The 22,830-nt window shown below is 43.5% G+C and overlaps 1 protein-coding gene across 2 annotated transcripts in view; it reads right to left on the reverse strand.

Annotated features, from left to right (window-relative positions):
* Positions 1-5,955: 5,955 nt before the first annotated feature.
* LOC147608424 (uncharacterized) overlaps positions 5,956-22,830 on the reverse strand; it is a 40,698-nt gene continuing 23,823 nt past the window's right edge. Inside the window, exons 2-4 of one of the 2 annotated variants that reach the window (XM_086789021.1) lie at positions 9,610-9,927; positions 9,117-9,512; positions 5,956-6,477 (exon numbers count right to left, since the gene is read on the reverse strand). In XM_086789021.1, the coding sequence (XP_086645147.1) occupies positions 6,388-6,477; positions 9,117-9,512; positions 9,610-9,927 (804 nt within the window). In that variant the 3' untranslated portion in view covers positions 5,956-6,387. The remainder of the gene's footprint in view (positions 6,478-9,116; positions 9,513-9,609; positions 9,928-22,830) is intronic. The other variant, XM_086789022.1, reaches the window with a different exon arrangement.

Raw genomic sequence — 22,830 nt, forward strand, 5'->3', positions numbered from 1 at the left:
TCGATGAGCCACTAACACAAGCTCAATAAAGTCAAGGCTGAGATTGGGCTAGATACTATCGAGGTTGTAGCTTGTGTTATAGGTAAAATTGATGAGAATTCCATAATATGGTTTTCTTGGTTCATACTTGTTTTTAGACGAGCGACGTCATGCCTGTTTTGAACAATTTTTTTCGTAAAATACTTGCAAATTTTTAAAATGATTATTAAAAGTTATACTAAAATACAAAAAAAATGCTATATTTCACCAAACCCACCAATTTTGAAGGGCAAGAGTGCCCGTAAAAAATCTAACATGTCTTGGTTCCATAAGGTGTTTGCATAAGAGTGATGTGAGCTCTAGGGTTCCCATGATACGCAATCCTCTTGTTGACATCATTGATTGGTGGTGGAATTGAGTTTAAACCTGGGTATTGATGGGGCTACATAAGGATATAATATGGTAGTATGCACCCCGTTTAGAGGGGAAAAAACCAATGATGGCCTAAGGCCATGCCCCATGGTTCCTTAAAAAAGCTGCAAGCTTAAAGTGAAGACCATGTGTTAAAATTCACTGCCTTGCTTCACATGCAACGATAGAATTTCAAGGTTGCAATACCCTTCCAAAGGGGTCAAAACCTTCACAAGAAGGAAGGAATTTTAAGGTTGCAGTACCCTTCCAAAGGGGTCAAAACCTTCACAAGAAGGAAGGAAAGGAAATACTAATACCCTTCAAAATAAGAGAAGGGTTTTGGGAAATTTAGTTATATGCCCTTCCAATCTCTTCATAAAGAAAAGCTAGTTTAAAAAAAGGCCTTTAAAAAAATTTGGGGTGCCGTTCAAATTCTAAGCCTAGTCACATGCATATCTAGTGCTAGCATATGCAACGCCCTGTGTGAGGTGTGAGAGGATCTCAACAAAGAGCAAGACAAGAACATGCTATGTGAGGCTCTATGCAAGTGTTTGACGTATTTTTAAAGTATAATATGTACATGTATATAATAAATTGTCCCAACAACACAATTACAAATGTTGAGGTTTTTTTAAATTATATAAAATTATACAACATACTATATGTAATAAAACAAATTGTAATACATAAATGATCAAACATAAGAAGTGATTTTTGTATGGAAGACGCCATTCAAATTTTAGTAAAGCAAATTGTACGCATACCACAAAAAAAAATTGTATGCTATAAAACAAATTGTAATACATACATGATCAAACATATGAAGTGATTTTGACCTGAAATGTATAGACGATGTATGATTGTTGTTGTATAATTTATAACACAACATACATATTTTTCAAGTGAACTTGTATGTATGTATGTATTTTTCAAGTGAACTTGTATGTATGTATTTTTCAAGTGAACTTGTACGGATAAGGCTTGTGTCAACAACCAATAATTGGATGACTTAAAGTGCCACGTATCAAATTCTCGCTTATCTATGGTGGATAAGCTCATCATATACACTACGTATTGTACGATGTACATAATGATAACATATAAGTACATTTGTAAGTTTTGTACATATAGGTGTAGGTTTTTAAGTTTTTGAGATTTATAGGGAAAAATAACGTTTTGAGTTTTTTCTTTGGGGGGGGGGGGATTCTATGCATGAATCAATATGAATACATCAAAGTTTGCTATTAATTTGGAAGTATTAAGATTAACTTTTGAGTTTATCTTTTGGGATTCTATGAATGGATGAATATGAGTACACCAAAGTTTGCTATCAGTTGGAAGTATTAAGATTAACTTTTATGGCCTTTTGAGTTTTTGACAAAAAAACAATAGACAATGAACATAAAGATAAAAAATGAACAAAATGCTATGCAAAACCACCCATTGACAAGGTTTCCCTTGAGTTTCCAATGGTCACCCTTCAATGAAAAAGCAAACAACAAAAATAGATCTTTTTAACATAAAAATACATTTGTTTCCATACACACACCTGTGACACCACTGCTCAAAGAGCTATGGGCAAGTTCAATATATCTCAAGTAATATATCTCAACAAGTGTGCTAAGTTGGCAAACAAAAAGAGGTAAGTCACCAAGCCATTCCTTGGCAACGGTGCCAAGGATGCCATTCCTCACACCAACCTATGCTAGAAAGAGTGCATAACTGTTGTTGGGAGCTTACTAGATACCCACTATGTGTTGTGCTCCAAAGTGCTACTTCCATTTGGTCTCTCCACTCTCTTCATTCACTTTGTCTCACTATGTCACTCAATATGGTTGCTTTGTACATGATATGGTTCATTCTCTCAACCCTACTCACTCACACACATACATGAGATGGTTTATTCTCTCACTCTCGCTCACTTACACATGCATGCTCACACACATGCTCACTCACACACATGTAAGCCCATAAGAGACATGATGCAAAATAGGAAATTCTCTCTCTCTCTCTCTCTCTCTCTCTCTCTCTCTCTCTCTCTCTCTCTCTCTCTCTCTCTCTCTCTCTCTCTCTCTCATATTAGGTCACTTATATATTAAGCATAAGAATGTGTGTCCATTATTGAAATTTGGTTACACATAATTTTGTGTCCAAATTCCTACTATTCAAAAAACTAGTTTATTTACATCAAACTAAAAGTTTATCTTGGAGAAAACCATTATATACTGATAGCCATATCTACCTCTAGTATAGCATATGACCTCAAGTGGAACACATGGCATGAAAAGAAGCCTTAATAGCACAAATTTAGTCTTCATCATATATAACGATGAAACCAATGTATATACTTATAGCCATATCTACCTCTAGTCTAGTATATGGCCTCAAGTGGAATGTATGATGTGAAAAGAAGCCTTAATAGCACAAATTTATCCTTCATTATCATTGTAGTTTTTCTCCTTAAATAATTTCGTCAAGAATATTATGGATTTCTTAGTGAGCAAGCTATAGAATATTAGCATTTTTAATTGTATGACCTAATGCTTGCTAGAAAGTTTTAAGCAACATGTGCTATTTTTGTGTGTGTTAGAGCTAGTAAGAAACAATATGGGCTTCAGTGTTTGCATCTCAACTCGGTCCACCTATTTGCTATACACTATGTATGGTATTTTCTTGTTCTTTTTTTCTCCACACACATTAGAAAGAGAGCAAAACAACATTTTTTGTAATTCCATAAGTCTAGTCACCAATTAAGGGTGATCATATATTATCCCTTGATTTGTCTCGTCTTTCATCCATATATGCCCCAAGTGATAGCTAATACACTATATTATCCACATATCATTGGCCTAAAATGATTTCTGCAACGGGAAACCGCAGACCTCAAGAAATACGCACAATAGAAAAATACATAAACAAAAGAGAACACCAGATGGGGTCCCAATTGCCCCCCCAAGCGTGTGCCAAAAGCATCCCCGCTTGAGTATTTATAGATTTTATTACTTCAAAAATAGGTTAGATGGCTATTTTAGCCCTTGCTTGCTCCACAAACTTTTCTTTTACAAAAATTGGACGATAAAATATCTAAAAGATCCTTGCTTACTCCACAAGCTTTCTTTTACAAAAATAAAATATCTAAAAAATCTCACTCTCGTGATAATTCTCCCAGTTGAGAATACAACCATCCTTGGTTGAGAATACAACCATCCTTGGTTGTATTCTCCCAGTTGAGAATACAACCATCCTTGGTTGTAAATATTAGCACAACACATTAATCGTTCCTACATTAGATTCACTCACAATGTCTTTACACGTGCCGCATGTGTCTTAGAGTAGATCGGATTCACTCACAATCAAACTCACACAACCTTTCACATGCATCACACATGTCTTAGAGTTGATCAGATTCACTCACAATCAAACTACCACATTGGATTCACTCTCACAATGTCTTCATATGTATCACACGTATTCACAGAGTTGATCAAACTCATACCACATGTTTCACACGTGTCACAGCTTGGTTGGATTCACTCACAACCAAGTTGAATCACCCTCTAAAGAATTAATCAGATTCGCTCTTAATTTTTATACCACACCTGGGTCACCCTCTCAAGAATTAACCAAAAGAGTTGATCGGATTCACTCACAATCAAACTCACACATTCCTTACACACCTCACACGTGTCATAGCTGGTTGGATTCACTCACAACCAACTTGGATCACCCTCTCAACACTCAATTGTGATAAATTATCCGTCACAAATAAATATCACTAAGTATTCATCACAGACGTGTAAAAGAGACATTGTATCAAGGACTTCTATGCGTAATAATTCTAGAGTCCCATACCACCTAATATTATCCCACACAAATCTAGAGTGCATAAGTTGAGTTGATAATTGTCAAAAACTTAACGCGGCTCCATGATAGAAACTATCAGAATAACTTACACATCATGCTTACACCACACATAACATGCCTACCCTCATGCACAAACTTAAGTCTATAAACTAGTGAAGTGAAATAACCATACAACCTAGAATAACATTGGCCTTGAGTTAGGTGCATAAGTCGAGAGTCCCTGCAAAGCTGAGAAAATATCTAAAATAATAATCGCTTTTTTTCTTTCTTTCTTTCTTTCTTTCTTTCTTTCTTTCTTCTTTGAAGAGGAAAACGTTTTTTTTTCTCATGTACTAAACTTGTTGAAGCATTGAGTTAAGCTTTTTGCATTCTTTTGTCCAAAAGTCCTTCCCTTGCCTTTTCCTTTGTCCAAGGGTCTTCCTTGTAAAGCTTCTTATCCCTTTCCCTTACGTTTGTGCTAGGAGAGATTTGAACCCTAAAAATGAGCCTAAGTATGCTTTTTTTCCCGAAAACAAGATCCGTCTATTAGTTACCAAAAAATAACCTTAAAAGGCTAAGTACAAACTCATCTCCATGTACGGAGTGAGAATCAAAGAACAAAAAAGAGAAAAGGATGCACTTCTCCTCCAATTGACCGCTCTATGAGGAGAAGGCTATCTCATACAATTGGGGGGGTGACGGGAGGAGGGAGGGAGAAGTGGTCTATTATAGTGCCAAGTGGACTCGCCACCACTATCTGTGAGAAAAATACGAGGTTACGAGCCTCAAGAAGACTTCTCGACGCTTTCACATACAATCAGAACCACGTTGAAGCTTCCACCGTTGGCCGCAAAGGGTATGAATGATGTTCTACCAAAAGCTCTTGATGGACTCTGCTGGTGAGGTGTGGGTGCCTTCTATGGCTTCGCTACATCAAGCTCTCCAAATGTGCCATGCGGCAATGTCGCTACAAATCTCCCATCTCTGGCTCAAATGAAGAGCCCAATGACCAGTAGATGAGACTGGGCCTGGCCCTATCGAAATGCGAAGGCGAGAGACCTGAAGGGCTAGTCTCCCACCTTCCTTCTCATAAGCCATGACAATCGCAGCCTCAGTCAATAAATAGCCCATGCCCTTATCGTTCATTCTTGCCATTGGAGCCTTCCTTCACCTAGGCCAACCTTCTCCAACTCCCACAAACAACAGTCAAATGTGTAGATTTCAGCCCCAAGCTTAAGCAGCAAGTTTCCTCTTCTATCTCCAACTAGTGTTTGCTTGCGGTCATTCAGAACTTCTTATGCAACTCAGGTTGTCACGGAAATTTGGAGATAGGCTTTCTCTACAATTTTCAGCCTCGAGTCTTTTGGCATGCTTGTACATGAAGCATTTGATGTGTTTTGTGATAGAATTATAGTAGCAATCGTGTACGTTATTGGTGTGTGCTTGTGTTTTCATTAAGCCATCGGTTGTGTGAATAATCTCTGTTAACACCTGCACTAGCCTTACATTGTCGCTGAGTGATTAGTATGTTGAGAGTTTTGCAAGCTTCTTGTGACAGCTCCACGCAAATAAAAGATCCCTTGGAAGGCACAAGTAATGTAAGAGGGCAAGAAGAAGAGCAAAGGTTGGAGATACTATGTTGTTGCTGTTGTGAAGTGATATATACCTAATCAGGTCGAGAGAGAGAGAGAGAGAGAGAGAGAGAGAGAGAGAGAGAGAGTATGACAATAATCAGCTTTTGTAGCATAGTCAATCACTTACTGTACATGTTCAAAACTAAACAGGTGGTATGATCAGAACCCTCTTCTTTTAGCTGCAAACAGAGGGTGAAAGGTTCTCACTATTCCAAAAATGCATGTAGTGTGGTTACATGTGTTTCTGTTGCTGCTTCGGCAGAAGGTTCAGATTGAAAATTAGAGTGGCATTTCCTTCACCAAGGTGATCCTCTTGTTAAACACGAGCTTTTACACGCATGCCCTTCATATCGTTCTTCACATCAAAGGGACTCTACAAGCAAATCCTCAGAGCACAATGTTCTCAATGCTCATCATAGTAGCATTAGGCTTTTGATGATACAAAGTATATCCACAACATTATTTGCTCAAGGCATCCTTACTCTTCGATTGTTGACAACTGAGGAACAGTCAATGCATCCTAACAGTCGAATTTGTATGCGTGTATCCAGATTCCACAAGGGGAAAGATTCTTGTAGTATTTTGTGAATGAAGGAGGGTAAAGTTCTGCCTGTATCAAAGTAAAATTGTTCACCACAAATCAAATAACCTCTCTCTCTCTCTCTCTCTCTCTCTCTCTCTCTCCACACACACAAGATCAGGGAGTTCCTCCAACACCATAGAAACTTTCCCACTAGCAGTGGACATGGTGAGCCTCTTGACAGTCATTGACTCCCCTATGCTGGATATTATTCTAGATGGATGAGGATGACACCCTACACACATGAGCTTCCTCATGAATTGCCATGATATGAAAATTTCCACACGCATCCAGAGGTGCCTATTTTTATCATTATTTGCACATGTAGCTAGTTGTCTATGCTTTTCTTTTCCACGATCAAGTTATCTCATGGAATTCTTGTAACACTTTGTTTGGCCTTTGGGTCTTTAAGGATGCTTAATATAACTCTCTCTCTCTCTCTCTCTCTCTCTCTCTCTCTCTCTCTCTCTCTCAAATATACCACCCACCCTAAGATAGAGCACATTAGCCACAGCGCATTAGACATCCCCTCATCACAGGCCCCAGGCGACCATCCATATGGCAGCTTCAGATCATGAGATCCTCAGAGAGGGGGGGGACGGGGGGATAGCGGGAGCGCGAAGGAGGGGCGCAAAGGAAGAGGCTGGCGACGGGGCAGGCGGAAGGCACGGAGACTGTGCAGGGAGGGGGGCGACAAGGCAAGGGCGGCGCTGGGGGTGGAGGGATGGGTTCACGCAGGGGGCCATCGAACCACTCCATCGACCCATTTCGCCGTATCTAACGTTACTACAGCCATCCACAAACTCCAGAATGAGCAGGCCCAAGGCCATTTAGGGATTACTCGCAGAGCACATTGCACATGCATGTGATACTCTTTCCCCCTTGCTAGCCCACATGTCTAACAGAGCCCTATGCCATGGTTTCCTACCCCCATGAACTAGCAACACCATTACTCCCATCCCACAAGGCCGGGGACCCATCAAATCCCAAAAACTACACTACTATCATGATTGGCCATATCTATATTGGAGTCACAACTCAGCTCCCATATAGAGAGACATGGATACACAACCACAGGGCAGGCACCCTTCCAGAGGGCATACTCCATATTAGATCACATTTTCACATTGAGGGCTACCACTAAGAAGGCCATATCACAAAAACGTCAGGTTTACTGCTGCTTTGAGCACTTCCAGAAAACTTTTGACACTAAACCTTGAGCATGGCTACACTTTTGAAGATGATCCGAGGCATCATAGCACTCTATGAGTCAAACTGGTTTGGTCCAAGCTCCACGAGGCAGAAATCTCTAGCACAGTTGGGGTGAAACAGGGTTGCCCTCTCTCTCGAACTCTATTTGGCCTCTACATTGATCAGGTCTCTGATTTCATTGATACAATGGGTGGCACATGTTCCCCTTTGGCAGGCATCTTGATCCCAATCTACTTCAAGCAGATGAAATGGTTGTTTTAAACACAGCCAAGGGGCTACAGAGACATCTGGATGCATTACATATGTTTTGTGAGCAGCGAGATCTCAGGTGATGAGTTTTAACACCTCACTCAATGACATCCAGGCATCACTTCACCTACATAGGAGATGCAGTGGACATAGTCACATCCTATGTTTACCTTAGGAGTTACCTTTTTAAGCCCGATTTTTACCATGCATCTGGCAACCCAAGCCAGGTTGACTAGGGGATATGCAGCTCTAGCCCTCCCAGAGCTTCCCAAAATCCAGTACTAAGAGATGGCTTTTTGACACCTTATGTTGCATGTGGAAGAGTAGGAGTAGAATCATTAACTTTGATTAGTCCACAAATTCAGCACTTAAAAACTCGACGATTTGCATAAGCACAAATGAAAGAGTGAGAGAGACGGCAGAGAGCACACCATATTACTACTCTCTCTCTCTCTCTCTCTCTCGGTCAAGAGAAAAATGTCTAAGATTACACTAATCCACCCATAACCTAAAAGGCATTTTTAACACTAATAGTATCCTAATAAAAATACTAATAGCACTAATTTGAGTTAAAATTGTACTTGATCTAGACTATCTAGATTCTAAACAAATACACTTGCTTTATCCAGCCCTACAGGGATCTGATATCATGTTACAAACCATGACGGCTAGGGAGAATCAAAGCAAGTGATAAACTTCATGACTGACCCATATGGCTCATGACCTCATTTGGAACCTACCCATTACAATCAGCACACAAAGTTTACCTTAGATTAATCGACCTTAAAACCAATGTGAGAGAACTCTTGTCTCCTTCCCTCAAAATACAAATGCCAAATACACAGCATATTGATGAACTTCTGCCACCAACCAAACATGCGGACCCAATAACTTACTTTCGCTTGCCCTATCTTAACCATGCTGCTATCTGCCCATGCCCGTATGGCAAGGGGATATGCTGCCCTGTCCCGTAACCCACCCCTCCCCCCCCTTCCCAAAAAAAACTCTCACCCCTTTGCAAGCATGAGTCTGAGTGGACAACCTTGTAAAAACAAACCCATCAAAGTAGCAGTTGTCTGTGAGAAGAATAAAAACACCACAAACATACATAAAGCAACCCTTGAGATGCACAAAGCCCCACTTTTGAAACAATGAGTAGGTCAATCAATCCTCAATGTGAATGAAAGTAAGAAGAAAAAGCTGGATACCTGTTCCTGATGCAATCGAGGTACCTGATCCTTAGGACTTAGAGCTCCCGGTTCCTCATGTACATGTCCCTGGTGCATTGATACGGCCGCTTGCTTGGTAGCTACAGCTTCGAGCTTCTGTGGATCCTCTTGAGTTATGACTGTCTGGACCTCAGCAGGTGGAACTACCTCCTTGGTGGCTACCTGCCGCTTTTTGGGGGCTGTCCGCTTCTTTAGGGCCTCCCCCATCTCCGACATTGCCATTCGCTGGGGAAACGCAGTGCAACGCAGAACATAGCGCTTGTAGAAATCGCTATCAGTGCATGCAAGCATTGATGGCAAGCTTCTATATAGCCCCTGCTCTGACATCATTTTATGCCTGGGCTTTATCCTTTTCTCCAAGCTATACCCAAAGTACTGTAAGAAGAAGAAACAACAAAGAAAGCAAGACTTTAGTTGGTATACAAGAGACTTTAACCAGGCATATAAGAAAGCATAAGGCAGTCTTACATACCTGAGGGAACTCAACTAACTCCTGAACTGGGCGCTTCATATCACCAATTAGATACTTATACTTCGGTTCCAGAGATTGTTCTACACTTTGTCCTAGCATTGAGGGAAAAAGGACTATCATCTTTGCTAGGACCTCTTTTTCCAGTCCAATGCCTAAGAAAAAGTCAAATGTGGGCCGCAAATTTTTCTCGATACTGCAACAAAAAATTTGAGCATTTCTTGAGAAGATAAATTCCATGTCTCTTTCTTTAACGAGGCCGATAGACCGAAAAAATTCAACTCCTCGCTTTAATTTGTCTTCTGCATTCAGAGTGAAGACCTGAGCAAGAAAAGAATAGATATTGCTCAACAATTACCATTCTCAACTGAAAATCTCTCTCTCTCTCTTTCAGCTCTTAGCTCTCTTAGGATGTTACTATTTTCATTCTTTCTTTCAGATTTGTTATGATGAGACATCATCATCATCAGTTGTACCTTGTTTTGGTCTCATGGGCCATTTCGGCCTTTAGGAGACGTTAATATATCTTTCTTTCTTTTTTTTCGTGAAATGGTGTTTTATATTATATGTAAAAATGTACATCAGCCACATGGCTCACAAGACGTTAATATATCTTTCTTTCTCTCTCTCTCTCTCTCTCTCTCTCTCTCTCTCACACACACACACACATTCATCATGGGAGTTGATTCACAGATTCAAAAACTGTGGCGTAAACCCTGATGGGAGAGAATTAGGGTTTCATGTGGGAGGCATACACAGAGAAGAAGGAGAGAGAGAGAGAGACATATGGGGATAAGTCAACTCAATGTATGAGTGTGTGACTCCCCTATCACACATGTATATTTGCTCTAGTACATGTAACCATGCACTAATGCATCCTATTTGCCAAAGCATATGCACATATCCTGTGTGCCCTTCAGGTATCTCATGACACCTTTCACTGCTTCCAAATGCTTCTTGCCAGGTTTGGCCATGTATCTAGAAACCACTCCCACTGCAAATGCAATGTCCGGCCTAGTAGCAACCATGGCATACATGAGACTGCCACAAGCTGAAGCATACGGAATCTTGGCCATATCAGCCCTGTTACTATCCGACTGTGGGCTGTCCATAGCACTGAGTTTCACATATGGAGGCAAAGGAGTACTAGTCTTCTTCCCCCCATCCATATTGAACCTCTGCAAAACTTTGCCAATGTATTCCTTCTGAGACAAATACAACACATGCTGATTTCTATCCCGAAGTATCCGCATACCCAAAATGTGATTTGCATCACCCAAATCCTTCATATCAAAGGTTTGATGCAGCCTCTTCTTCAAGGCATCCATCTCCTTACGAGATTTCCCGGCAATCAACATATCATCAACATACAAGATAAGTATCAATAGACTGCCATCCAAAGCTTTCTTGGTGTATAAGCAGTGATCGATGTCACTTCTCCTGAAATCCTGGGATTTCATGAATGTATCAAATTTATGATACCATTCCCTTGGTGCCTGTTTGAGCCCATAAAGACTCTTTTTCAGCTTGCAGACAAGCTTCTCCTTTCCATTTACTGCATAACCCTCTGGCTGTTGCATATATATCTCCTCATGGAGATCACCGTGAAGAAAAGCAGTCTTCACATCCATCTGAATCAAATCCAGATCATCATGAGCAACCAAAGCTAATACAGCTCTAAGTGTGGTCATTTTGACCACTGGAGAGAAGATCTCATCAAAGTCCACACCATATTCCTGCTTGAAGCCCTTAGCCACTAACCTGGCTTTGTATCTTGGCTTTGCATCAGGTGCAACTTTGAGCCTGTAAACCCACTTGCATGGCAAAACCTTCTTGCCTGTAGGCAAGTGCACCAACTTCCATGTTCCATTTTTGTGCAGAGAATCCCTCTCTGACTTCATAGCACGCTCCCAAAGAGCCTTGTCTGCCCTCTGTAAATCCTCCTTATAACATGAGGGCTCCCCACAGTCAGTGAGCATCAAGTAGTCAACCCCTGGAACAAACCTGTCAGGGGCTCTGGAGGGTCTTGTGGACCTCCGTACCCATTGACCATCATTTGCAAGTTGCTGTCCAGCCTGCATATCACCTATTGGTGGCTCCTGTTCCATGCCATAAGGTTGAAATATCATGCTCGGTATCTCCTCTAACTGTGGGATATCCATAGGGATACCTTCTGCCATCTCTGGCTGTCCATTTGGACCATTTTCAGCACCATTTAAGGGCTGGTTTTACTGCTGTAATGGCTGATTTACAGCTCTTGGTTGTTGTCCATGATGTCCATCATCATCAAAGATGACTCTGCCAGGCTCCTGTTGCCTTGCAGGCTCCTTATACATGCATGTTTCATCAAAAATGACATCATTGCTGCGTATAATCTTTCTATTCACCGGATCCCAAAGTCTATACCCCATTTCACCTCTGTCACCATATCCTAGGAATATGCATTTGTGAGACTTAGGATCAAGTTTGGTGCGCATTTCCCTGCGTATGTGCACGTACGCAACGCAACCAAACACTCTCAAGTGCTTGTAGTACGGAGGCTTCCCTGTCCATACTTCCTCTGGCACTTTCCCACCAAGCCTCGTGTTAGGTGACCTGTTTATAAGATGAACGGCTGTCATAACAGCTTCAGCCCAAAAACCATGAGGTAATGCAGCATGTGACAACATAGAACGGACCTTCTCCTGAATGGTCTTGTTCATCCTCTCTGCTGTCCCGTTTTGTGGAGGATCATAAGGAGTAGAGAGCTCCCTCTTGATGCCTTTAGCATCACAAAAGTCCTGAAACTGTTTGGACATATACTCTCCACCATTGTCGGAACGCAAAGCCTTCAGTGTTTTGCCAGTTTGATTCTCAACAAGAGCAACAAACTTCTCAAACATTGAGAATGTATCACTCTTCAAACGAAGAGGATAAACCCACACCTTGCGTGTGGCATCATCTATAAAAGACACAAAATATTTTGCCCCTCCCAAAGAAAGCTGAGGCATCTCACATACATCTGTATGCACAAGCTCTAACTGAGCATCTTTCTGTCCAAGAGCTTTCTTGTGGGGGCACTGGAGTTGCCTGCCATATATACAATGCTCACAAAACTGAAAACTTGAGAACTTTAGAGAAGGCAAGTAACCAAAACGAGACAATTGCTCCATTCCTTTGACACTCATGTGTCCCAACCGGCTATGCCACATAGAGAGTTCTGGCAGCTCGGTTGCATTTACATTAGCATGGTAACAAACACCTGCATGCATGAAGTAAAGAGTGTCCACCTTAGAGCCTCTGGCAACAACCAGTGAGCCCTTACTAATCTTCCACTTTCCACGACCAAATGTGGTAACATAATCAGCATCATCAAGCTGTCCACTAGAAAGCAGGTTCTTCTTGATCTCAGGCACATGCCTGACATCATGGAGCATAAGCTCTGAGCCATCTGAAAACACAAGCCTCACATCACCTCTGCCAAGAATCTTGCATGCATGGTTATCACCCAAATAAACTACTCCATTGCCAGCAGTATACCTGACAAACAAGTCTCTGCAACCTGTGACATGAAAGGAGGCACCTGAATCAATGATCCATGAGTGCATACCATGACCATCTCCTGCAAGAAGTGAATGGGCATCAAGTGAAGACGTGAATAGGACCTCATCCTCACTGTCACCTGCATGTGACACATTGACTTCTTCAATCTTGACTCCACTTTTGCCCTTTGGCTTTGCTTCTTTGGCTTCATCTTTGTCTTTGTCTTTGTCTTTGCCTTTGCCCTTTTCCTTTTGATCATTCTTCCATTTGTAGCATTGCTTTTTGAAGTGTCCCTTCTTGCCACAATAATGGCATTCCAAGTCCTTTTTGGAGCGGGACTTGCTCCTTCCCCGTTCTTGGCTTTTACCCCTTTGCTGGGATCTCCCACGTGCATTCATTGCATTGGACTTTCCAACAGAGTTGTTCTTCCTGTTCATCTCCTCTTGAAGTAGAGCACCCTCAACATCTGCATATGACGGCATAGCATTCGAATTGCTAGTGGCTGTCCTGAATGTGTCCCAACTCTCTGGCAAAGTGCATAAGAGAAAGGTGGCTTTGAACTCATCGTCCATTGCCAACTTTTGATTGATTACCTGGTTGACAACACCATTAAACTCATTTAGATGGGCTGTCATAGACGCCCCTTCCTTCATTTGAAGACCTATGAGTTTCTTCAACCAATACACTTTGCTTGAGGCACTTTGCTGGGCATACAAGTCCTGCAATCTCTGCCACATTCCCCAAGCTGTCTTCTCTTCACAAATGCTGAAAAGTAAAGAGTCTGACACAAACAACATGATAGTAGATCTTGCCAGCTCATCCATATCTTCCCATTCTTCAGCAGTAAGAGAAGCGGACATTACACCCCTTTCTTTGATGGGCTTGTGCTGCTTCTTCTCGAGCAACACATTATAGCACTGGGTTTACCAAATGTCATAATTATGTGAGCCTTCAAGCTTTTTGATGTGAAGCAATGAAGAGCTCTCACCTGTGGTTGCCATAGCAATATGCAACCTGTTACAGTCAATGCCTGACTCCTTGCAAGATGTGCAAACACTGCACCAAAGCACACAAAGTGCTCACAGTTGTTCTCCCAAAGTTTATCTCCCACTACGGAAGCACAAATGCAACTCTACTCCCACTGTATGTGATCAAATCACCAAAATCTGGTTGCTGCAGATTTAGGACAGCACCTTAAATGTGCTCTGTTCCCCTTCCAAAGTACTGTACAGCAGTACTAAGTGCTCACCAATGATGTACCAAACCTGTACTGGCAAGTACAGCAGCTGAAAATGAGCCTTTTCCTCACTCAAATCAATGTACAGCCATGCCAAAACTTGTACAAAGATGTACCAAATCTGTACCAACAAGTACAGCAGCAATAAATGCTCTCCTGGCTGTCCAAATGAGTGAAAATCAGACTTTTACAGTCCCGACCACTGCATACAACAGTCCCGAACAGAAATTGGGCAAAAGCCCCTTGACTGCAAGCTGATTTCTGAGGATTCAAGGCATAAAAGTCTTGCCTGCTACTTTGCCAAGTTCAACAAGCATAAAATCTTGAAAAGCCCCTTGATTCAAGATCAATTTCTGATCATACATGGTACATTAACGCACATGAAGGCATCCAGAGTCTTCACAATGCTTCCCCCTGGCCACATATACATCCAATACATAAAAGCCCCTTGATTTACAGGCACATTGAGTGCTTGACAGGCATCAACACATTGCCCAAAGCATCAAATGCCAATGCCTGCATGCAAATCAACCCAATCGGCACAAAAGCCCTTTGATCTGCAATGCAATTTCCTGCAATTTTGGCCCGAATGTGAGATTTCTCACATCATACAGCATGTATGAATGCCCAATGGCACAATTACATCAGAAGCCCCAAATTTTGACATCCAATTTCCTGCAAATTGACTCTGAATGTGACCAATGTCACCCAATTTTGCCAATTTTGCTCAAAATTTGAGCAATTTGGCACCTGTACCTGCTCAATTGATGATTGTACCTGCTCAATTGCAAATCCCAAAAGAAAAAATTGAAGCATGTACCTCTAAAATCAGCTGATTTCTGTTGCAGAAAAGGGGGTGTCTTCGTATTTGATGATTCGTGTGAGATGCTGCTTCAAGGCCTGCCAAGACAGCGCTGGACTTTGGCCAGCGTAAGGGCGAATATGAACCAGTCGTCAGGTACAGAGAGAGTCGGAGCTGTGTGAGATCGAGAGCAGCGGGCTGTAGAAGAAGTTCTTTGAGCAGCGACGAACGTGGGCACAGTATCGCAAGGCAAAATGTTCCCGGACGGACGCTAGCAGGCGGAGCCCTGTTTGTTGACGCTGCCTCCGCCTGCGCTGCACGAGACTAGGCCTTCACGGGGACACGTAAGGGTGCCCTTTGTTACGCCTTGGCCAGCGCTACACGCGATGAGCTGAGCGCCGCCCGCCAGCCTGCATGCGCGTATCCGCCCAACGCTTGCGTGCGCTAGTTCTGCACACGCAGCTCTTCGCCGCCTCCGCCTAGTAGCCAGCCGTCTAACGCCCAACGCGTGCACGAGCTCAGCTGCGCCGCTTGCGAAGGAGTCGTACCATACCGCCTGATATCTGTCGGCTTTGTGGTGCAGCTGCGCCGCTTGCGAAGGAGTCGTACCATACCGCCTGATATCTAGTCGCTGAAGCGAAGAGACTGCAACACGCGACAGTGTGAGGATGAGAGAGGCGTTACCCTCTCTTCATGCTGGCTACTCTCCTCGCGTTTCAGCTGCCCGTGGCTACTCTCCTTGCGCTTCTTATCTCAGTAGCGTTCATCAGCTATCGGCCATAGCCATCTGCTAGTCGCTTGTCACAATCAGCACAGCAGTCAAATTCGTAACCCTAAAACCAGTGCTCTTCGATGTAGAAACCCTACCACTCTCTACCACAGGGATCTCCTGTAGCCAAAGCTCTGATACCAATTGATGGGAGAGAATTAGGGTTTCATGTGGGAGACATACACAGAGAAGAAGGGAGAGAGAGAGAGAGAGAGTTGTATATGGGGATAAGTCAACTCAATGTATGAGTGTGTGACTCCCCTATCACACATGTATATTTGCTCTAGTACACATAGTGCACTTAGTACATTAAAAGTACTAAGTGTACTATGTACTATAAAACACATGGGCTAGTACACACTATAAGGGTGGGCATAATGCCTTTACCCCAACAAACCCCAAAGCATGTGTTGGCCCCAATGATGCAGGAAGGTCTAATGCTAGTCAGGGATATCCTAGTCCAGCAAGAAGAGGAAATTGCACATCTCAAGAAGGACCTTCAGAGACATGTTTAAGAAATTGCAGTGTCATGTAGGGCTGAATAGGGAACCTCCGGGGATGTTACATGCACTGAGGTTGATCGTGGTAACGCACAACAGGGCCTTCTTTATACCTTTATGTGGTGACGTCTTTAGCATCCAATTCACAGAGTAGAGAGAGAGAAGAGAAGTAGACGACATAGTATTGGGTCCCAATTTACCCACTGAAGGCCCCCCCCCTGCAAGTAGAAGTATTTGCTTATATTAATTCTTTGGAAGATGTTGTACAATGCTTGAGAACAACTGATATGACTGCCCAACGCAAGGACGAGGAAGACCATATGTCGGCTGAGTATCCACCAATCCAAGGCACTGCAGAAGACACTTCGAGCAACTTATGCAAGTCCAAATAGTTGTAGGACTGCACATATGCTGGCTGAGAATGGAAGAGAAGCTTCAATATTTGCCTTGAGAGAGTAGGATGCTTATGTGCTGAATGCTGCTTGTGTCTTGCTGAAGACTTGCTGAATTTCTGAATGATTAATGCAGATTTAGCCGCCTTGAGAGAGTAGGATGCTTATGTGCTGAATGCTGCTTGTGTCTTGCTGAAGACTTGCTGAAGACTTGCTGAATTTCTGAATGATTAATGCGGATTTAGCCGCCTCCTTATATATGAACAAATGTTGCTGGTCGGCCAATATGGCTGCTGTCAGCCTGCTTTGATGGGACAAAAACTGCCTTTTCTTTGCAGCATTTAATGCTGCGCTTAGCACTTGATGTGACATCTGCTGCTGGCTGACTGCAGGCTCATACCCAACTTGCCGTTGTCCATTTATGATGCTGGCCGGCTACTACCAAAGGGCCTGTACTGCTGTTGGCAGGTCCCCTCTATGGTACAGGGCTGTAAACAGCCGCCGACTTAGGCTTATAGCCATGGGCTGGCCTTTGGCTGGCCAATAGGCATGCTTATCATGCAACTTAGCACCTACATGATTACTACAGGCTTCTGATGCAAAAGGATGACTACTACATGCACTAATCCAATGAATTCTCCAAGTGGGTTAAGAGGACCGACTCTTGACTTACCTCTATGGCTCGGAGACTTACCTACGTCACTCGTGCCTGACTGTCCTTGGATTGAGGGCTCACAATGGGGTCACAGCGTACGACCAATATTCCTAGAAAAAGGTATTACTTCTGTACAAATGTTGCACTAATGATGATGCCATTGTGTCATTGTGTATCCCAATGCAAGGTGCACGTGACATTCCCTCCCGCTTAACTTGGCAGCAGGTTCAGGGCTTCCAAGTAGTCCACCAATAACTCGGGGTACTCCTGAAAGAACTCGTCATCTAGCCATACTGCTTCATGCGCTCCTCGGTCCTTGAACTTCATATAAAACTGTCGTATTCCTCGACCAAAACCATGCTTCCATTTGTGGAGGAGAATTTGTTATGGCTCTATGAGTTTTGCCTCATCGATTATATTTGGCTGTAGCTCTTCGAATACATCCTGCATTCACAAAGGGCAGGTGTATTCCAAGGGCCAGGGCCCAGGACAGCCAAGGGGAAATGCTCCAACCAAGGTGAATACTGTAGGTCAAGAACCAGTCTTTATTTCAGATTTACATCATTCTAATAAAGCAAATACACCATTCATGGTGGGGGCCCTACAAAGGGTATTCAAGACCATAGTAACATGAAACGTTTCGTCCGTTTCGTCGTTTCGAAGGTTTCGTTTCGTCTGTTTTGGACAAAACGCAAAGGTTTTGAAATGACGCTTCTTATATACACATACCAAATTTATAACATAACCAACAAAAAGATGAAGATCCATTTTTTGGGACTAGTTCATGATTTTGAGACTAGTGGGTATGAAATTCATGATTTTGGGAGTAGGTTTTTTGGTATTTTCAAAATTTGGCCAATAAAAGAAGAGAAAGACAGGAGGAAAAAAACAAGTTGGAAGGGAAGAGCGAGGTGAGAAAAAAAAGGGAAGAAGTTGAGAAGAAAAGGAGAGAAAGTTGGAAGACAAGAAAAGGAAGAAAGAGGAGGGGTGGACCGTGGAGGAGAAGAGAGAAAGAGGAAGAGGAGGCGTGGAGGAGAAGAAGTGAAAGAGCGAAAAGGAGGAGTGGACGAGGAGAAGAGGCGGAGCAACAGGTTGCGGCCGAGAAGAAGTGTCGGATGCGTGAAGTGGCAAACGGGCAGCAAACAAAGATGGAAACAAGGGCAAAAATCACATTTGCAAAAACAAAACCTCCCGCCCGTTTTTCTAACCTCACTTTACATTTGGGCTCGAAACGTTTCGTGCCGTTTCGAGAGGGCAAAACGGGTTTTTATGTTACTATGTTCGAGACCCAATACTATGTCTCCTTCTCCCTCTCCCTCTCTCTCTCTCTCTCTCTCTCTCTCTCTCTCTCTCTCTCTCTCTCTCTCTCTCTATTTCTGCACATCCTTTTGTTAAGGAAACCCTATCCTAATGTGCCGTGGGAAGTTGCCTATCCATCGAGCTCGAGCAAGGCTCATGAGCTCCACCGTAGCTGCTCGTCACCGCCGTCCTCCCACACTTGTCGTCACATCGAGACAGTTGCTCTAATCCTACGGGTGATGCAAGCTCTCTCGCGAAGATCGTGCAGGATCTCCACGGAAGAGGGTCGCGTTGGTTAGCCTAATCACTCAAGAGAGAGAGAGAGAGAGAGAGAGAGAGAGAGAGAGAGAAAGCAAGAGGGAACAAGTGATTAGCACTAATCACTCCCAAACCCTAGCCCTAAGCACACCACACATGCTTGATTAGAGTTGCAAGAGAGAGGGAGAGAGAGAACACCACTTCTATTGCACAAGTGGGAGAATGAGTTACAAAGAAAGAGAGAGAGAGGGAGAGAAAGCAAGAGGGAACAAGTGATTAGCACTAATCACTCCCAAACTCTAGCCCTAAGCGCACCACACATGCTTGATTAGAGTTGCAAGAGAGGGAGAGAGAGAACACCACTTCTATTGCACAAGTGGGAGAATGAGTTACAAAATTGGCTTTCATAGCTCCAAGCCTTTTCCCACTAGGCCACCTGAGAGTAAGTGACCCGAGGCGTCCAAAATATAGTTACAAGGTTTTTCTCTATGGTTTGGCCAACTGACCAAGATTCTCTTGTCTGTCCTTTGAAGCTCAATCCTTAGGAGCATCTTTAGGGCGTTTCCCTCATCAAATGATGGGATTTACAATATATAGTGCTAGCGCCCATTACATAAGTGTGCGGACATAGTTGTCATAGGAATGTGTTAACCAATATGTGGTTAACATACTCCCCTTCCTAAAGCTGATCGCGTCCTCGTGATCGGTGAGATTGTCGAGACATGCGGGAAAGTGTCGCACTTGGTTGGTTCTCCTGTCTCTCCGGAAATGAGAGGGGGTGGAGTTGTATAATAGAAAGAAGTTAGTGGAGTACTAGCGATTAAGTATCCAGCTAGGCTGATGGGCTCTTATCAGTTTGCTTTGTTAGATGTGTCCAGTAGTACTCTTTATTTTATATTTTGTGTTTTTTTTTTCTCTTTTTTTTTTTTAATCGCCTTTGCGGCCGGATGTCCTTATTAGAGGGGTCAGAGTACTTGAATGAGTAGACTAACATGAAATACTTAATGACCAGTATCCCAGGGAGGCAACACGCATGGAGACTGCTTGCGCTCCGAGATGTTGTATGTCAATGGCGATATTCATGAAGCTCTAGCATCTTTGTCTTGACACCGTGATGGGTATCTTGGCTCCCGTGGATGTTGAGTCATTAGATTGTGGTGTTCTCTCTTTTTCTTTTGGTGCATCGTCTTCTTCCATCATTGACGCACTGGGATCTTGTGTGGATAGGAGTGGTAGTTAATGGCGAGAATCCATAGGTGATGAGCCAAAGAAGAAGTTTTAGGTAGGATGGATTAGGCATGAAGCATGTTTATTGGGGTGAAGCAAGGGTGATTAAGAAGATCCAGGCGATGGATCGTACCATTGACCACACTTGCGCCCACCATGGTCCCTCCAATCCAGAGACGTACCTGGATGGCTGCCAATGATAAGGCTTTGTGTGGTGTGTTCGCATAGGACAGAGACCAGTGAGATTTGCAGGTGTTGTACATGGGCGAGGGCAAAAGGTGGACCCATGGTCCTAATCCCCTAGATCCTAATCACCTAGAGACTCTCTTTCCATATCTTCGGATGATATCTCTTTCCCAGCTTGAAGGACTTCCTGCTGAAGGGCCTGCAGCTTGTTGATGTGTTCCCGCATCGTCGAAGACTTTGCAGGGTTCATAACCCGCATCTACACTTCCAAGGATATCCGTTTCATGGGTGACACCCTGTTATACAAAGAAGCCAAGTGCTCCCATATGCCTCTCGCCAGCGTCATGTGCTTCACATGGTTGATCACTTGTGGTGTGCAATTGAGGAAAATAAACGACCGGACCCTGGCGTTGACACGATCCCACGTGTGCCTGTGCCTCTCGGTCCTTCCTCGTCGATAATAACTCCCCTTCCTCAGCTTCCGGCCGTGGCACCCCTATGATAATAAAATCAGCAAGGTCATATGACTCCAGAACTGACTCCATCATGACCTTCTAGATGCCGTAATTGGACCCGTCCAACTGACGATCCACTGGGAACGTGGGGAGAGTCGGAATCTTCACGTGCTTTTCAGCCATCTCTAGTAAATCTGCCATCGCGGAGAGTAACCTGAAAGGGTGGGTGGGTGGGAAAAAAAATCTGAAAATCTGCAAGTGGCTGTCCAGCACCTTTGCCCGCCTTCCTCTTGCACCTTCTCTTCCCGTTCAACCCGAAACAGTCCACCAATCAGCAACCTGTTGCTCCCCCTCTTGCTCAAAAAACGCCCAAGATCTGTCTAGAGCCTATGGCTCTGATACCATGTCAGAATATGCAGCGGAAATGATAACCAAACTTGGGTAGACAAGAGCAAGTAGACTGTAGAAAATAAACAGCACAAGAAACACAGAGAGAGAGGTGTGTAAACTCTTCTCTATACACAAGATCCCGGAAAAACTGAATGAGGAAGTGGTGGGGGCTGAGGGGCTATATATACATCCCAGAGAGGGCAGTCGGCCAGCAGAAAGAGTGCCCACGACTGAAGAAAAAGTCCCACGACTGCATAAATGCAGTCGGCCAGCATACAGATGCCCACGACTCATGAAAACCAGTCGGCCAGCAGCCCTGTAGCCCACGACTGATGAACATCCAGTCGGCCAGCACTGGAGTGCACCTGGCATCCTCTGGCAGCCCTCCCACCACTAGGAAAAATGGGAAAAAATAGGGAAAAAATACGGGGAGTGTGGAAAAATGATAAAACACCTCATAAGGGCGGGCACACCCACAACAAAGGCCCTGGTGTATACAAATAGACAGGAGATGACTTCTAACAGAGAGATGGCATCCTCAGAACTGCCCATATCAAACAGGACTACAAACTGTCGGCCCTTGGCAGAGCCATAAGCTCGGATGAGGCTTTCCTGTGCAGTATCGCTCTCACCCTCTTGCTCAGCATCAAATACCACGGATGGTATAGAATGCATAGAAGGTAAAAGCTGAACTGCATTCGTGGTAGTAGGCGGGATTGGTGGAGTTGGAGATGTTGTGGCAACTGTGGCAGAAGGTGCTTTGGAGGCTTGCTCCGCTTGCCATTTGTGGCAATCTTTCTTTCCATGATATGACAAAAAACATCTGTTTTCTGGCTGGTATTTCCTTTGCTCCTCTGGAGGAAGATAACCTCCAGTGATGCCTCCTTTAGCCTTTTCCTCAGGGGTTTTCTTAGACTTGGATTCTTTATCCTTCTTACCTCCTGAACTAGAGCTATTACTGCCGTCCTTCTTAGCATCTTTAGAAGATGCATTACCTTTCCCAGGCTATGCAGCAGATTGCTGCTATTTGTTGGTGTTGGACTCACACACACACACACACACACAAACCTGCACATTAGGGTTAGGTGCAGGATGGAGAAGCTCACACAGAAATGAGAGAGAGAGAGAGGAGAGAGAGAGAGAGAGAGAGAGAGAGAGAAATGAAATGAAATGAAATGTTATATTAACGTCTTCAAAAGGCCAAAGTGACCTATGAGACCAAAGTTACAACCATGTGACATCTGATACACTGTCTGGAAAGAAAAGAAAGAACTAAGTATCTAGCCCCACAATACATCAGTAGGGGGGGCATCCGGAAGCAGCAACTAGGAAGAGTAGGAAGCTAATGCTACTAGTCAAAATGGGGTACATGAGTACATGAGTACATGGATACATGAATACATGAATATGGGGGAGTACAAAAGTGACAGTGAGTACAACAGTATATAGCTGGAGTCGTAATCATCCTAGGAGCTCTAGCATGGGTCTCTACCGGATGTCCTGGATATCTGCCATAGTGAGATGCCTGGTCG

Source organism: Cibotium barometz, chromosome 53 (genome assembly GCF_041138505.1).
Source record: "Cibotium barometz isolate CiBa-2024 chromosome 53, ASM4113850v1, whole genome shotgun sequence".
Classification (NCBI taxonomy): domain Eukaryota; kingdom Viridiplantae; phylum Streptophyta; class Polypodiopsida; order Cyatheales; family Cibotiaceae; genus Cibotium; species Cibotium barometz.